This window comes from Nelumbo nucifera, chromosome 3, assembly GCF_055504915.1.
Source record: "Nelumbo nucifera cultivar China Antique chromosome 3, China Antique-T2T, whole genome shotgun sequence".
NCBI classification, from domain to species: domain Eukaryota; kingdom Viridiplantae; phylum Streptophyta; class Magnoliopsida; order Proteales; family Nelumbonaceae; genus Nelumbo; species Nelumbo nucifera.
This window is the reverse complement of record NC_142651.1, coordinates 42,488,946-42,507,474: the sequence shown is the minus strand read 5'-3', so window position 1 is coordinate 42,507,474 and position 18,529 is coordinate 42,488,946. Positions and strand designations below refer to the sequence as shown.

Sequence of the window (18,529 nt, the reverse complement as noted above, 5' to 3'; positions counted from 1 at the left end):
ATACCATGTGTCATACATTATAAATTATAGAAAATTTTTAAAGCTCATAATTTTGTGCTTGATGGTTGGATTGGGGTGGTTTTTTTAACTTTCAACAATTTATGTGATGCAAGGAGTTGAAGGCACCTTAGCTGTTAGCCCACTATTTATACCAAAAAACTCCTTTATGCAGAATGATTGTATGTTTATATATGCAGAATAATGTCAAGGGTAATCCATTGAACCGAACTGTTGAACCATTGACCCATGACCTGAAAAAAAAAAAAGCCTTGCGTCAGCATTCAGCATTTCAGCCCCAAGGTTGAGTCCGGTTTGACTATCGGGCTTAGATCTTGAGCAGCCCCAAGCTTGAGTCTGGTTTAACTATTGGGCTTAGGTCTTGAGCCCAAGCATAGACCTTGTATAAATTTCGAAGCCCAACTAGGAAATTGAAAAAAGAAAAAGATTTTTTTTACGCAACAACAAAACTGATTTATTTATATTAAATGATTTTAAAACCCAAAAAATATTGAAAGATCTTACAATGGCTTGAGAAAAGAGAAGAATAGATGGTGCTACACTGGATTTGATGAATAGTGTGTATTCATTCAGTCTCATGCGATGCACATCCAATCAAGAATCAGCTTATGATGCACTAGATCTATATATTTGCTCTTCAGTTATCAATTGGGGTTTGTTTGTTTTTTGGATTTTGAGAGGGGGGAAATTTCGTCAATGGGATTTTGGTTTTGATTAATCAAGAAATCAATGTTATTTTTACAAATTTATGTGTAGTTTATGGAAAATTTTTTCCCTAAGGCTCCATTTGGTTTGTGGGATGGGAATGGGAAAAGAGGAATATTCCTAAATGAGGCCCCGTTTGGTTTGTCTTTTCGCACGGGCTGTCGGCTTTTTAGAAGCTTGGCAGCTTGCACTTTGGTCTTTTCTCGTTTGGTTGGGAAAAGATTTAGCCACCAAAAGCCATAGCCCTTAAAAGACACAGGAAACTCATTTCTGACTATTTTCGAGAAGCTCCAAATGAAGCTTTTTGCCTTTTTTTTTCAACTAGTCTTTGTGCAAATAGACATGCCTTAACAAAAAGGTCTTCAAGTTAATAAGATCTTGATGCAAAAGCTCACATCATCTTTTGACTGTCAAAGTTTTCAAAAGATCTTTCAAATAAAACTTGCCAAACGGCCCTAATATCTTTTTCCATGTTTGATTTGTTGGGATATAGCAGTTTGGGATGAGAAAAGAATAAAATGTGGGACCCAAAAAACAAGTGAGTAGATCCCACCAAAATAATGCAACCCCGATGAGAAAATGAAAAAAAGTGAGGCGCCTCTGAGAAAAATAATCGGGCTTTGTTAGACTTGGAACTTGAGAGTCTCTTCTCCCGTTCTCCTTTCAGCCCAGCATCTCAACAATCATACCTTTAACGGCTTTTCCGGTAACCTCGCGCAAAGGTAAGACTAGATCTATAACCCTCTTGCAGCAGTGAGCCATTTTCACTATTTTTTTATATGTTTTGATGCATACGAAGGTATCCTCATTGTTGTGGTAGTCTTATAATGATTGGACCTCCTGTCATCTTCCTCACTATTTCCGATAAGGAGAAATTTCATTCTCCTTGTGCAGTCGAGACTTACATTTTTTTCTTTTTCTTATGTTATTATTCTTTTTGGGTAAGTATCTTTGAGCGTAGGAACAACCAAAGAAGACTATTGTTTACTATTTTCCAAAACAACAAGAGACTTGCCACCATTTCCACCTCTCAGGGAGAACAATGCAACTTCGAGACCCAAATCAACCTCAGGTCCACTAGCCCTAGAGAAAACCCATTTCCCAGAACCATCAATAATGTCAGAGAATCCCCTCTTAGCCGTGACCTAAAAACAAAATTTTTCAGTACATCAAGTGAGTAGTTGTTGTTATACTCCACCGTCCTTCCCAAGAGGGAAACTCCAACCCCAACATTAGCCTTCCTCTCATGAGACTCAGAACTACGCAACCCAAGTCTGAGCTTAGTTTCTTTGAGGTTAAGTGCATTTTTCTTCTCCTCCTCTTCGATATAGTGGAGGAGGAAGAAGAAATCTTCTCATAGCCTTCCATGGAAAACAACTTCTATAAGCCTATGTAAGCATGTTCTAAGGGCTTAGACATTAAACTTCAACACTTGAGAGAAAAAAAACTAGGAGCATAAAAAGAATATGCACAAGAAGAAGAGAAGAAGAGAAGAAGAGATTATTTGAACCAGATTCGAGAGAGAATAGTTCTTGTATTCTAACCTGTTTTCATTTCTTCTGAAATGAGTCAATTGTATTCTGAAATGTGTATTAGGGTTTTCTTTTAGTTTGCTTTTCTACAGAAAGAGGTATTGACATTTTTGCTTATAGAAGTTATTTCATGAATTTGTTTGGGCATTAGAAATTGATTTTGTTTTACCTTTTCTTTCTTAGAGTTTTACATATTTTCATGTGATCTATAAATATCGATTACTCTCAATCAACATAATTGATTATTGGAAACTATTCAAACTGTTTCTTTATTTTTCTGATTCAATTCTGTAATGTTAGATAGGGGGTGAGCAAAAAAAATACCGAACCGACCTAAGCCGAACAAAAAATTTGGTTAACCAAACCGGTTGGTTCGGTTTCAGGTAACCAAAATAGAAAATCAGCGGTTAACCAAACCGACCAGTATACATATATTTATATATATTATGTATATTATATTTTCTATACATTATAAATTAATAAATATGCATTATGTGTATATATATATTTATAATATATAATATATTATTTATTATTTAAAATATAATATTATATATATTTCTAGTTTTTTATATATTTATATATTTTCTGTAATAAATATTGTAAATAATAAAAAACTGAAAAATTGATGAACCGAACCGATCAGCTTCGGTTCAGTTTTGGTTATTGGTTTTCCAAAAACCGATAACCCCAAACCGAATTGTGAGCACCCCTAATGTTAGATTTTTTTTCCTTTTCTTTTGTTGTTGTGACTCCTTTAATTATCTAATCATCTATCTCTCTACTATTTGTATTTCCTTTTTATTCTGTACTTTTACTTTGTGAGAATATTAGACTTGCCCAAAAACCACTAATCCTATTTTGGGACCACCAAAGTATCAAAATCCACAGATGAAGTTGACCAAAAAAGGATGCTTGTTTGGGTTTTCTGAAGGTCAATCCATTGTTTGCATCTAAGAAGAGAGAGGGAGTTAGTGAGGTATTTACTTAGTATAATAAATATAGAAACAACTTTTTTGGGTAATAGAAATATCAATGAAACACCAAATGGACCACATAAAATAGAAACAAAGACAAACTTTGAGCATTAAAAACATGTTTACACCTAAATAAGTTTTAAGCTTTTATCTCCAATAAATGCTTATTTTCTAGTTGGAAACCTGCATCTCTACGTTGGGATGATTATCTACTATTTGATTCACATATCACTTTGCTATTGCTATTACACCAAATGATCTCTGTGATAATTGATGAGAAACAAGAATTTTTTGTACTTTACCCTCTTAACAAAATAATTCTGCCCCCCCCCCCCCACCCAAAAAAAAAAAAAAGAGAGAATAGAAAGAAAGAAAGGGAAAAAAAGGAATATTGGCAGGAAGTAGAAGGATAAAACTCTTAGGAGCTGTTTGAGAACTATTGGATTGGCTGAACTGAAATCAACTTTTTTATAGTGAATTTGATAGTCATTTAATTTAATGGAATATTTAGGAATAATGAGGTTTCCCCATCAAACCATTAAGCATATAAGGAGCTCACTATTGCTTTAGTGTTTATACATTGACTAAAAGACAAAACCAATGAACTATTAGGTACAAGTAAATAAGTCATCACCAAACAGTCTCTTGGGATCATGACATACTACTTCAGTATCACAAAGTGTATATTTGTGTATATATAGCTAGGATTGATATATTTCTGGCATTATAATATATCTGAAGTTTGATATACAGATTAAATATGTTTGCTAAAGTTTATTGGTAACTTTTCTATTTTGATAGTTTTGATCATGGTGAATATGATATTTGGTGTTTTTTAATACTTCTAAACCAATGTTCTGAAACAAGATTGATCTGATTGACTGGATTCAACCAGGTTCACTTGGTAGAGCCACTTCAGTTTAAGTTATTTTCAGTTCTGTACCATAAGCATAACAGTCAAATGCTTGTTTATGTTCTTTTTTGTATAGATCCATCCCAACTTACTTGGGGCTGATTGCCAGATTTGACACTCTACACATAACCTCTATTTGTAGTGGTTGACAAGGAGAGGGAGACCAACTTTTCTTCCCATAGGATCACATTCAAACTTTTAGGGTGCAAATGGATTGGATCATGATCCGATCCTATTTGGTCGAATTTGGATCACCCCTATTCAGATCTTCATATCGGATCGGATTGGATAATATGATCCGATCAGAAATCGGATCAGATTTAGATCACCCCTATCCAATTTGATATATTATATATTTATAAATATATATAATACATATATATGTGTTATTTATTTATTTACAAATATATTTTTTATATCATATTTTTATAAAATTGTTATATTATTTTTTTATAAAAAAACATATATATGACGAAAATAATTAAAAATATTTGTATTTTTTGTTTTTACTTTATTTAAATTAATATATTTGATTTTTCTTTCAATAATTTATTAAATTTTAAAGAAAACAAGTCGTATAGGATCAAATCTGAAGATCTGACTTACCGATAGGATTCGAATTCAAATTGAGTCCTATCAGATCGGATCAGATCCGACATTGTTCATGTCGGATTGGATCCAGCATGAATAGTATCAGATCGGATTCAAATATACCCTGATTCGAATCCGATCCGATCCATTTGCATCCCTACAAACTTTCTCTTCTTCTGCTACGCACACATCAAGACCACCATATCCTGACTGATTTCATAATACTTCCAAAATACAATGCTTCTCTTCTATATGAATTTTCAACTCCAATGTGGTTTGACTCTTTTCCCAAAAAAAGAAAATGATTTCTGCGATTCTAGTTTCATATTTGAATAAACAGCATTGCTTTAGTAAGACAATTCTGAATCATTTCGGAAATCTTTCTACATCAAAAGATGTTAATTATGCAACTTCATGTGTTTGCACATATGCCCATTAGGAAGAAATGTGACATATGTTCGTTAAGCGGTTCTTTCTGGTTCATGGATTTGCTTGGCTTCAGCATATGTTAATTTAAAATGGCATACTTGGCTGCCTACTTAAAATAGGTCCTCTTTTCATTTGCTTTGTTTTTAGAAGGAAAATGTAGGTAAGCTTTTAGTATTTTTTTATCATGTTCTTTCTAATTTTTTCATTATTCCATCCCAACAATTGTGCTTCCACTGCCCTCATTTTTAGAGTTGAATATTTGAAAAAAAAATAGCAAAACAAAAAAATGCTACCTTGCAGTATTATACAGTAATCGTAGATTTAGAGGCTGGCTAGGTTGGAGAGATCTACTGAAATGGTGGGAAAAGAAAAAGACATGAGGTGGTAAGAGAAGAATAACCACCTCTTGATAATTATATGGTCTATTTTACTAGTATTTGACTTTCAAAGAAACTTTAAGAATTGAATTCAAACATAACCACCTCTTGATATTTTGAGAGTTAATGATGGTTTAATCACCTCTTTATATGTTTGCTATGTTTCTTGTGTTACCAGAAGACTTGGCATTATAGAACAATGGAGGTTGCAAATTTTTATAGAAATCTATGACAAACCTGTAACAAACTCATATGTGTTGATTCCTTGAATTCAAATTTTCTTGTTTGGGCTTAGGTGTTATTTCTTTCTCTCAAACAAGATTATGTACTCTTATTAGCAGGTTTTGGGATGCATTTTTGAAGATGTTGAACCTCAAACTTCTAAGTTGATAGTAACAATAGGCAATACTGTTCTATGTTTTGTGTGGTTAATGCATATAAAAATTGTATCTACTGTCCATCAAATCCAGGTGTGTGGGTGTGTTGCATCAATTCTTCTGTGTTTACATATGCTGCCTTATGTGGCCATGCCCAGTTTGGCATGGGTATTTCTATATAATTTTAGGTGCATGTATGAAGATTAATGTTGATAAGTTGTCTGTAATTTCTTTCAAGAACTTCAAATTAAATATCGTGTGAACAGTATGGACCACCTTGCATTTGTTGGATGTTTTCAAATCTGTAAAATGATGAACCACCCTACAGTCATCTAACAATCTAGGAAGCTAAATATCATGTCACAGTATGGACATGGATGCATATCTTTTATGCAAGAAATTGAAATTACATCTGCAAATTTATCATCCATAAATTTGACACATAAGTTTAAGTCTATGTAGTTACTTGGTAGCATCATGAAATGTGCTTGCAAAATAGTTAATTAAGCTAATCAGAAGTTTACAACTGGAAGACAAACTTCTCTCATTTGTACTTAGCCTTTATCCTTTTTTTCTCTTAAAAGATTTTATACTCTTCTCAACAAACTTCTCTCGCTTGTACTTAGCCTTTATCATTTTGGTTCAGTAATGCCCAAGAGCTTTATTTATAGCCAGTTTTATTATTTTTTTATTACATATAAAGTTGGACATGCCCATGCAACAATGTGCTCATGCTAACTAAAACCTTAACCCTGAACTAAAGACACTAATCAGAGAGAGAGAGAGAGAGAGAGAGAGAATCAAAGCAATAAGAGTTCATTTGCTTAGTGTGAAGCCCAACATGCCAGACCCAACTTTTGAAAAGGCTTAATAAGGTCAAGTCAGTTTATGTTAATTACTAATAGTTAATTTGGTATATGGCAAAGATGATTATGTAAATAGAGAGAGAAAGAGTTCTACAAGCATGGAAATCTTAAAACAAGAAGACAAACTTGGGGAAAAACAGGTTGCAAAAAAAATCATGTCCAACTCTAATTATTTTCCCACAAAACAAACATAGGAATTGTATAACCAAATGATGGAAAGTGAAATTTACACACTTTCTCATCCCATCCTAACCAAAATTTTCCACAAACTAAATGGAGCCTAAGTGATGGTCACCTCTCAGGTGGATATATAACTTTCCCACCTAGGAAAAAAGTTGTCAACAATTGGATGAGATAAAATTGTCCCTTTTAATAATGGCTTTTTACGACTAAAATGATCATTGTCTTAGTTACCTGTAGAGATGGCAACAAGGAGGGTTTTGTAAATTCTAAACCCTATCACCTCCTTAAACCTCCCAACTTGTTCCTACCCCAAAACCTATAACGGGTTGGATTTTGAGAATCCAAACTCTCCTTGCATATGAAAATGCAAAACCCTCCCCAACCGTACCCTCCCTGCATTCAACGATAGAAGTGGGTTAGGTTTAGAATCAGCATCTAATTTTCTATTGTTTCTTGTTATATATAAACAATAAATATGTAAACTAAAACACAAACAAGAAACAAAGTTTTCAATTATTTGATTAAAACTTGTAAAAAACATATAATTATCAATTATCTTTCCTATAAAATTCAAAAGATTATTAAATTCAACACCAAATACTAAACTTTACATGCTGTCCAACAAAATGTGGGTTGGGTTTAGCTTAACACCTTACCTCTACCTGTAACCATGCAGGTTGTAGAATATTAAAACTTGTCCCCGCCCCCAAACACATCTTTCAAGGAAAAAACCCACTCCACAAGGGTGGGTTCCCACCGGTAGGATAACATCCCTAATTTTACTTGCATAAATAACTTAATGAAAATCGAATGGGGGACTTGAGATTGAATCCCGCTTGGGTTGGGGGATGGGCTATCCCGTTGTAGCCCTCCAAAAGAAATAAAAAATAATAATAAAACAAAAAAACAGTGGGAAACATACGGACAAGCTCAATGCATATTTCTGAACTTCAATACCAAACTATAAACATTCAAAAGGTCAAAATATACACCACTGCCCGTCCATGAATTAGCATCAATTTCGAGCTGGCACCCACCCCAACTGTACTTTGAACTTAAAAATTCTGACCCTAAGCTGAACAATCCTCATTTTCCCAAACAAAAAACGGGCGTTGATACACACATTATTGTTTAGAGGTTTTTACCATTCAATCCACTCTTAGAAACCTAATACTCCACTCTATGGATAGACTGAATCCTGACCGTGGATTGATGTCGGATCCATGGGCAGGATGCGATTTATAGGGAGGCTACTAGAATACTAGGAGGGGCTGCAATTCAGATATCTGAGGGGAATTGCATGTTCAAAAATCCCTATTTATTTTGGATGAGATACACCTGTTAATTGGTTATCAGTTTTTCGGGTATCGTATATTGTATGATTTGTATCCTCCTCCTCCTCGAAGCGCTCTTTTTTATGTCGTTTTTCTCCCGCCAAGTTTTCTGCCACGAAAGCATGTTACGTGGCAGGTGTATGGTCTCTCTCTTCTCCGGTGTAAACTTCCCTCGTTTTCTGTAACTTCCCGCTTCCTTCCCAAATCTCTCTCCCCATTAACCTTGATAGAATTCAGGAGGAAGAAGTACTGCTTAGGGTTTTCTGATTTTTCCGATCAGCTTTTTTTCCCTTTTTCCCTTAATTTTCAAGAACTGTACACTGAGAAAAGAAGTCAAAGCATTAGTAGGAATATTTGTTGTCTTATTATTTTCAGTGATCAAAGAAATCCTTTCTCTGGGTTTTCTCACCATTTTTTTCTAGCTGGTTCTTGTACTCAGCAAATAAAAAAAAAAGCTATTTAAATCCTTAATTTTGCATTGTGTTTTTTGATGATTGGATAAAACTCTGTCCTTTTATTAGATCTTTTCAGATTTGTATTGAAGAAGGAAACATTGAAAGTGCAAAAGAATTGGCAGTCATGAGCATCACAGTGAGTTCTGTAGAAAAGGGGGATTCTAACAAGGTATCATCCTTAAATTTTCTTGACAAGTCTGTTCAAAATTAGCTCTACTTGATTTTAGTTGCTTATAGTCCACAGACTAATTGCTTTTGGGAAATTTGGTGGAGTTTTAATTTCTTTTTTTCTGAAATGATTGACAAGGTGTGCATGGTCATCCTAGGGGTACCCTTGCATGCCCAAATTTTTCCATGATTGAGTTGCAATTGTCTGACCAGTCAGCCATCTTGGATTGACCTGTTTAAATTCTACTCAGATTCAAGTTGGGTTTAGGTTACACAATCAGGATGGAATTGATGGACCAAGCTAACCCATCTAGCCCGCCTAGTTTTTCAGATTACAATTTCTGGAATAATTCAGGTTCAAGATATTTTTTCTTTACCCTTTTTAAGCTTTAATCCAATGGATTGCATCCATTATTATATAAAGCACTTCATGGCCAAGAGGTCAATGTTTGAGAATGGTGAACTTTGGTTCCTCCTATGTCTTGGTAAGTGCTTCTCTATCTTGTTACTAGTTGAGGGAACTGGTCCGAGTTTTATATGGGTAATTGTAATTTCAACTCTCCAATCATACTTGTTCAGCAGTTTTCCTAATCCAGTGTTGCAGGGATATGGATACAGGAGTTAGAATCCGATGCATGTCCAAGAATCTGACTCGGCAAGATCAGAAAACATGGACTTGTGGAAATGTCTATGGAAAAATATGTACTGTTAAAATAAAAGTAGTTCATATATATATTTTTTAATTCTAATATCATACCTGCAAAAAAAATGTTGACTTTATTACTAAGGCCCTGTTTGTTTGCAGTGCAAATCTCAACCGAATACAAATTTGCACCCACCTCAGCTTTACATCTATTTGTTTGTGGCTATGTTTTTCACTACTCACAAACAAACAAAACAAAGTCAAATATGAAACAAAATTAAACTAGAATCCACACCCCATATTCGCTTCCTTGCATTGATTATCCTATTCAATTTTGTCTATATAAAAAGATGTTGCCTGTTATGCAAATCCCTTTGCATTAACAAAAACATTAATTGGCAATGTTGTTTATCTTTAATAAATAACAAACTCCTAATAATATGCATATGAAGGTAAATCACAGGTTTGGAGCTTCAAGCCTTAAACAAGCTCATGCCTTAATCTAAGTATTTTAACTGCTTTTACTGGTTCCTTGGTCAACGCAATCAATATTTTATCCTTAAGTTGATTACCTCCTTTATGAGCAACAATAATATCTACAAAATTGCCAGTTTCCCAAGCTATGGCTTTGGAGTACCTTTTACCACTTGGCCTTCATTTGACATTTCTGGTAATTCATGTTAGGATTCTTTAAATTGAATATTGGTAGTTTAGCTTGTAAGATCTTCAGGACTTACTCTTGGACTTTATTGAAAGAGGAATCTCCTGTGCTAACACTAAAGATGGCATTTAAATTAGAAGGCATACTGTTAAAGCTTCATTCCATAATCTTTTTTTTGTAGAAGCACCTTAAATTTTCTTGTTGCCTTTCATTGTCAATGTGCTTTGGTTGGGCTATATCTGTTCAGCCGCATTGTTCCATATTTGAATAGGGTACTGCTACTTGTAATATTATGCAGTTTGAGCTATATTGTTATTTCCTACAACCATCATTGCAGCATCCTAGAAATTTGAGTGAAAAATATGCCGTAACATCAAGAAAAGAATTCCCTATTTTTTTGGATTAACTCCTTTTAACTGTCTTACCTCTTCAAATCTTCGTTTATCTTGTCGTAAAAGGTTTATGGTTTAGTGAGGGCCATCTAAACCTGGCACCAATCAATCGTCTCTTGCTCAATGTATACTAGTAGCTGAATTTTATGCTGATAGGTGAAACTGACATCATGTTATCAGTGCTTTTAGGGTATGACCTTTCAGTTCTAAAGCAAATTTTAGGAGAAAGTGGATTGCAATTTACATCAAATACAACATAAAGCTTCTGTATTAATCATATTACTATAGGAGACAGATATATTTGCTTTATAGTTTATAGTTCAATATACATGGTTAGCAACTTCCACAAATACTAATTCCACTGATTTGTTTAAGGTATAAAACCTTCATAATCTGTAAAATATCAGGCAATATCTACCTCCTCAAGCTCCATGCATCGTAAGATGAGGATACAATAAAATATGATGTGTAATTGTATATATGTATGTATATATTACACCAGAGAGATAGAGAGTCATCGCCATTTTTCTACTAATGGTTTGATGAGGGTGCTGTTTGATTGCAGGATATGAATGGGAACTCTTCAAGTGTGAACTTCATTGTTATTTTTGTCTTGGGTGAGCATTTGATCCATTCAGATTTGCAGTAGTCATCAATTTGTTTAACACCATATTGCCATGTTGGGTGTATTGGTGTATATAATCTTCCATCTCTCTAAACATGAACCTTTCAATGGGTTTGCAATTTGTGGCGTCTACTTATGCTAATAGGCCAGGTTTATTCAGCATGTTTGGGTGCTGAAACAAGCTGTAATGAGTAATACTTCAGGCCAAGCTTAGCATGGTAAATCAGTTTGATATGTATCATCAGGCTAGATCTAGGCCACAAGTGGACCAACTTCAAGATTAAACACAATATAATCACCTGTTACTATTGGATGCATATGTAGGTATGTACATGAATGAATTCATAATGTGACAAACATACATATACATGTATATAATGTATGCATGCTTGTGTGTTTCTTTGTTTACTTTGTTTAATGTGCATTTGGACAAGACATCACATCAAGGAAAGGTGTTTGTACAGCACATTGAAGAAGTTTCATAGAAAAGAGGAAGAAACCAAAAGATAGAGAAAAATTAGGACAGAAGAAAGAACCAAAAAAAAAATGTAGGGGAGAGAGAGAGAGAGAGGGCAATGGTGTTGCTACCAAGAGAAATGACTCCTCAAAGCACTAACTCCAAGAACTGCAGAAACATTCATTATATCATTTTTCACTAACTTCAAAAAGGAAATGTAGGGGGAGAGAGAGAGAATCATCTGGTTATAGGATCTATATATGTTTGTCATGGGTTGAAGATTATAAGTCCAAAGATTCATCAGATCATGATACCAGACACTAGAGATACTTGGGAGAAGATTGAGATGGCCATATGCATGCCTGGTTGGAAGGTTTTTAGAGGTATAGATTGGACTAACAGATAATGGAGCATGTTCTCACCCATGAAAGTAAGAATATTGGGAGGAGGTTTTGTTCTTATCTATATTTAATAGCAGAAGAAAAGTGATAGAAGTTCTAGAAAAGGAAGCGGCTTTGGTTAGATGTCCAGAACATCATCTTGACTTTTGGTCTCCTTTGATGGGTGGATTGAAAAATGATCATTTTATGAAATGAGTGTGGTTTGTAGTATGTGGGATTCCACCTTATGCCTTGGATCTTCACACCTTAAAAGAGATTGGAAACTCTTTGGGATGATTTATGTTCATGGATGAGAGCAACTTAGCATGGGATGATATCTGACAGGAGACTTAAAGTTTTCAGGAGAGGCGTACAAATTACATATAATGGTGAATGAGAAGACTTATTTATGTGTTACCTTGAAAGACAATTTCTGGTTGCAGAAGAGCGGAAGATAGAAGGCAATGGTGTGATAGGTTACAAGGATAATTTTGGTTATGTAGTTCAGACACGTGGCTAGTGGTTCAGGGGGGAAGAATCTGAAGCGGGTTGAGTTTTTGTCTGCTTTCTCCAAGATGGGCAAGAAGGGTGAATTGTCAGTTCAGTCTCGGGTAGATGGTAGAGGCCATTTATTATAGGCTTCCATAATTTGGCTGTTGATTGAGATGGTGCAGTGGATTTTTTGGTAACTAGCTTGGGTGGTTGTGTTAGGGGTAGTGAAGATAGTGGATCCCCTCACAAGTACTTAAGTGGGGACCCAAGTACTTCAAAGGGTAGCTTTGGGAATTCATGTGGCATTTTTTTTTATGAATGAAGATAATTTTATTAAGCCAGAAAATCAAGGCATTACAGGAAACCCATGAAGAGGCATGAGCTGTTACCTCTTCTAACAGAGTATTACATCAAGTTAAAAGCAGGAATAAACATAAATAAAATTACAGTGCAGCCGAAAATAAATGTTCCCTTGAAGCCCCTTGCTTAGCTAACCCATCTGCTAAGGTATTTGCTGATCTTCCCACCCAAAGAGTGGTAACAGTCATGCTTCTTGTGAGCCAATTGACTTTCCTCAATAAGTCTCTGTGTCACCATATAGCTGAAGCCGGATCTATCAGCCATCCCACAACAATTTTGGAGTCTCCTTCAATTGCCAAATTCTGAACTCCTAATTGTTCTGCAATCTAAATACCTTGTACAACCGCTAAAATCTCAGCTCTATTAGAGTCTCCTATTCCCACGGGACCTGAAAACAAGGCTAAGATGTTGCTGTCCTTATCTCTCAGCATCCCTCCTATCCCCAATGGGCCTAGGTTTCCTTGGCTGCTTCCATCAAAATTCAGCTTTGCCCAACCTTCAGGCAGAGGCACCCACACTGCAGATTCCCTGTCCTTCCTTGTATGATTATTAGCCACCGCTATCCAATTTCTCCAAATATCATCAAAAGAAAATGTATGAAAGAAGTCCATAGTTCTTAACCAATGGATGGCCCTAGTCAAGATACAATCCTCTACAGCCTTAATGCTTCTTTCCTTTTCTTTGAATACCCTTGCATTCCTTTCTTCCGAGATTGTCCACAAGGTCTGCTCTAATACATCTCCACATAGTTTTTCCTTTTTTTGTAGGCCATACAAAAAATGAAGGATCGAACAACTGACTTAAGTTTGTAGTCAGATTCCACCTGCACCTACACAAAGCAAAAATCCAACTCCAAATAGCACTAGAAAAGGAACAAGATACAAGTAAGTGGGAGCAATCCTCACCAGTAGCCCTACAGAGTACACACCAGGTAGGGGACAAACACATGAAAGGCCTTTTCTTCTGCAAGCAGTCCAAGGTATTGATCATTCTATAAAACACCTCCCAGCAAAAAATAATAATTTTAGGTGGAACTGGTCTAGACCATATCTCCTTGGTCAGAAAACCCAACTGTCCCGGGGGAAGAGCAAAGGGCCTTAAAAAAAAAGCACAAGTGAAGTAACCTTTTGGATGAGGGGACCATAATCTCACATCCAAACTAAGAGGGTCCAAAAAAGGCATTGCCAAGAAGAGACAACCGATCTGAAACACTACTAAGTTCATCATCCCTCAAGCCTCTAAGAAGACCAAAGTCCCAACTCAAGGATGAGGGTGAGGTAAGAGTTGGGAGAAAATGAGAGATAGCTTTTTCCTTGTAAAGGGAAAGGGAATAGAGAGACGGGAACCGGTCCTTAAGGGAAAGGGAATTCACGTGGCATTATGAGTATAGGTTATTTTCAGATGTATGTTGCATTCGATCACAAGGTAAAAGGCTCATAAGTAAGGTAATGGGAATGCTCATGCATCAATGGTGGAGAGTGGGGAAAGAAGTCTCAAGTGGAAGTGTGGTGGTTGGTAGTTAGGCCAATTCAAGGTGAACATGTCAGTGGACGACTTCTCTCCTCCTTCGTCAGTGAGTGTTGGCATCATCATCAGCTGATCCTCCTATGGTTAGCTTGAACAGGGGAATTGATTAGACATTATCATGCTAGGGCTAGTGGTTATGGCTTGAATGGTCCCACCATCTAGTTTACCTGCCCAAACCACATGAATAAAAAGATTAAGAAAGTACTGATTAGCCACACCCTTTTTTGATAATCTGAATATGTCTTAGGAGTCAAGAAAATAATTCTATTTGGAACCAATTAGTATATGGTGGTACTTTTGTCTTTTAAAAACAGTACTCTATAACTATTAACTAGGAGTGTTCCCCATTTGTTGAAATTGGGAAGTGCCCAATTTACCTATAAGATTAAAAGGAAAAAAACAGAGAAAATAAAACTTAGCAAAATAATACATCAAACAAGTTTTTTAAAAGGCGTGGGAGGCACACGCTTGGATGCGCACCTCCAGCTGAGGCACCCCCAAAATGCCTTGAGGCGTATGCCAAAGACGCTAACACCTCTGAGGCATACACCTCAGGTGCAAGAGGCGTGTGCCTCATTCGCTTTTTCATGAGGTGTGCTAGAGGTGTACATCTCATGCACACCTCATATAAAAAGACTGAAAAAAAGGAAAGGAAAAGGAAGGGAAAGAAAAAGAAAGAAAGAGAATAAAAAATGAGAAAAAGAAAGAAAAGGAAAGGGAACCGCTCTGGCTCGTTCGCCTATGCTTCGACAAGACCCCCCCCCCCCCTTTCAACTAGTGATATGCATCTTCATTCTTCTATATATAAAAGATTTATATTAAAAATAAAGGAAAAATGAGATCCTCCTTCCTCTTCTTCCTCCTCCCCTTCCTCCTTCCTCATCCCCCTCTTAAGGAGGTTTATGTCTCCTTGTGTTTGGGAGGCTTACGCCTCTTACGTTCTGAACTATGCCTCACCCCTCTAGGTAGTGGAACACCTCACGTCACGCCTCTGCGTTTTAAAACATTGATCAAAACTAATAGAATTTTATGGCACCAATATGTTGACTTCTAAGAAAGCATTAATTCTCGTGCATTGAAATGTAGCTCTTGTATATTACCAAATATTTGTTTTTATCAAGTAAACTGTGGACTGAATTTTAACCCTAATAGCTTTGGTACTGTGTGACAGGACAAATAGTTTTCATCTCTTCATTAAGAAGATCATTTGGAACATAAAGATAGAAAAAGAAGCAAATAGTTATGGAAAAGAACCATTATCATCTAAGCCTTGTCCCAACTATATGGAGTTGGCTACATGAATCCTCATCTTCCATTCCATTCCATTATATATTGTGGAAATAAACCATAATATATCCAAATGCCATCACACTAGCATCATCTTTGCTCTTCTACTTCTAGTCCTAGTATTTCACAACATGGTATGCTTCTTACCTTTGATTCTGCAGCTTGTTAGCTGATGGTAGATTTCCTGATTGTGATAAAGTATTCTACAGGTGGTCCAGGCAGTGGCAAGGGCGCTCAATGTGCAAACATTGTCAAACATTTCGGATTTACCCATCTTAATGTTGGAGAACTTCTTGAAGCAGAAAGCAAATCCAACTCTGCAAATGGGTGCATAGATCACATGCTTTTCTGTGTCATTTGCATGGCAAAAACCAGTTGTGAATGAATACTGAGGTTTCTTGTTTTATTACTGATTGAAGTTCAACTCTTTTGTTTTGCAGTGAATTGTAGGTTTTATTTGTCATGAAAAGCTTCTTTTTAATCATTTTGACCTGGTAAATCTCTTGTTACTTTCTTTTGTGCTTCAGAACCATGATCAAGAACATGAAGGAGGGAAAGCTTGTTCCTAGCGAGATAACAGTTGAACTCCTTCAGAAAGCAATGCAGGCAAGTGAAAACAAAAAATTTCTTATAGATGGCTTCCCTCGTAGTGAAGAGAATCGTGCAGCCTTTGAGAAAATTGTAAGTCTATTATTGCTTCCCCAATTTTATAAGTGAAATATTGAGATTTAATTCTTAATCCTTCAATATAGATCTCTGATTGCAATCTCTCCAATCTGTGTCCTTTTTTCTTCTACATATTGATAAAATCCTAGTGCCATGTTGCAGGTAAGAATTGAGCCAGAATTTGTATTATTCTTTGATTGTCCAGAAGAGGAGCTCACAAGACGCCTTTTAAATAGAAACCAGGTTAGATGGCTCTGTCTTCCTGTTTCCAAAATTTATATTGCATGTCATGACTACATCTTCCTTGATGTCTTTGCTTTTCCTCCTTTTCTTGTTTACAAAGGGAAGAGATGATGATAACATAGAAAGCATACAAAAGCGGTTGAAAGTTTATGTGAATCCACTCTACCTGTAATTGATTATTACACCCAAAGAGGGAAAGTTTGGAAGGTAATTTCTACCTCATGTGTGCTTCCTTTAAAATTGTGAAAGTCTTAATTGTAGTACCAATTATATAGTTGGCATACTGGCAAATTTTCCTATGATGATTCTCAAACATATTCCCACTAATTTTAACCCATTACTGAATCTCAATGAAGGACAGGTTTTTATTGGCTTGGTATAAGTTCGCTAAATTATGTACAGGGTGTTGAAATAACAAACTAGCATAATGTTTTTATCAGATTGAGGCTGACAGAACTATGGAAGAGGTTTTTGAGGAAGTCAAGATTGTCTTCTACGAAGCTCTAAAAGGGAAGATTTGATAAGTAAAATCTTGTTTATGGGAGAGGAAACAGAAGCAAGAAATGAGGCGCATTAACCATCAACCTTTTTCCAACCTCAGATAAGAATTGCACATGAAAGACAAATTTTGTAAAGTGAGATATGAAATCTTGATAATTTAAATCTAGGTTGCGTGTTCCTCACCTTTGTTTAGTAGTTATTTCCAAACAGCATTCAGAATGTTTAAGTAAATAAATATTCTACATCACTACATGTATGGATGATTATATTCGCATCAAAACATTTTGAAATACACAACTATATAAAACTAGATATATTATGTCTGTGATAGTTTATACTACGTGATGCTAATAGAATTCATGTCTTGTTAATTATTTGTCCCCATCCCATATGATAGAAAGCATTACACCACATTGCTTTGCTAAGTAGAGTGACATCAGAAAATTGTTAGCATTTCTTCTAAATTTAGAATTTTGATGGATATTATATAATGTTTCCAAGAAGAGCTTTCCTGAGTTAGGTTTGATTCAACTCTTCGTAGTAAGGTTTAAGATGCTCGGCATCATTCTCTTAACCCTCATGCTATGTGTAAGTTCACCAGATCCTTAGGCAGGACTCAGCATGGTTTGGGCCTTCAGAACTTTATTGTATTGAACAAAGATTCCTTTTCTAATGAGCAGGCTGGGAAAAGTACGGGTGCAAATGGATTGGTGGGCAGTTCAAATTTTGATTCATTTATATTCAGATTTCAATTGAATTTGGATTGCAATAAGATAAATAGCATTAATAAATTAAACTCACAGTGATCAAAATAAATAAATATTATTAATTAAATGAACTAAAAATAATTTTGATATTGTATATCATGAATAATTAATTGAAGTAGTTTGTAACTTAAACCTACAACTTATAGGACAACATTCAAACAAATTGTACTAATAAGTGCAATATAAATTTTAAGTATATATAAGCATATACTAAAAATTGATTTGAACCTGATCATGTCAGACACAGTTCGAACGCCTAGTCATATATTATGTGGTAGTAGAATGGTGATGTTTTAAAATCAAGATGGTACTGGTCCTCTTAGCAATGGAGACCCATTTTGCAGAACTGTGATGCTTACACCCTTAACTTTGTGCTAACATCTTCTGTCCAAAGTCATACTTCACATTTTTCCTCTTTTTTTAATGGGTGGAATGGGAAGAGAATGGCTTCATTCATGAAGATTAGAGAAATAATTAGAACGGTCATTTTGTGTCATAAGAGCAAAACATGAATTGAAAACTAATGTTTAAATGGCTGAATTTAAGAGCTGAATATACCAACTTATGTGGTGTTTAGTGCATCTTTCGATCTGCAAAAAGCTC

The 18,529-nt window shown here is 35.4% G+C and overlaps 1 protein-coding gene across 1 annotated transcript; it reads left to right on the top strand.

Moving 5' to 3' along the window:
* Window positions 1–529: 529 nt before the first annotated feature.
* On the top strand, window positions 530–17,482 carry LOC104603923 (UMP-CMP kinase 3). The gene is given in 8 exon segments (XM_088901362.1): window positions 530–1,445; window positions 8,824–11,238; window positions 15,959–16,142; window positions 16,277–16,430; window positions 16,578–16,658; window positions 16,759–16,807; window positions 16,810–16,865; window positions 17,099–17,482. Coding segments are annotated over 5 exon segments (417 nt in total). The 5' UTR covers window positions 530–1,445; window positions 8,824–11,238; window positions 15,959–16,142; window positions 16,277–16,280; the 3' UTR covers window positions 17,180–17,482.
* The last annotated feature ends 1,047 nt before the right edge of the window (window positions 17,483–18,529 follow it).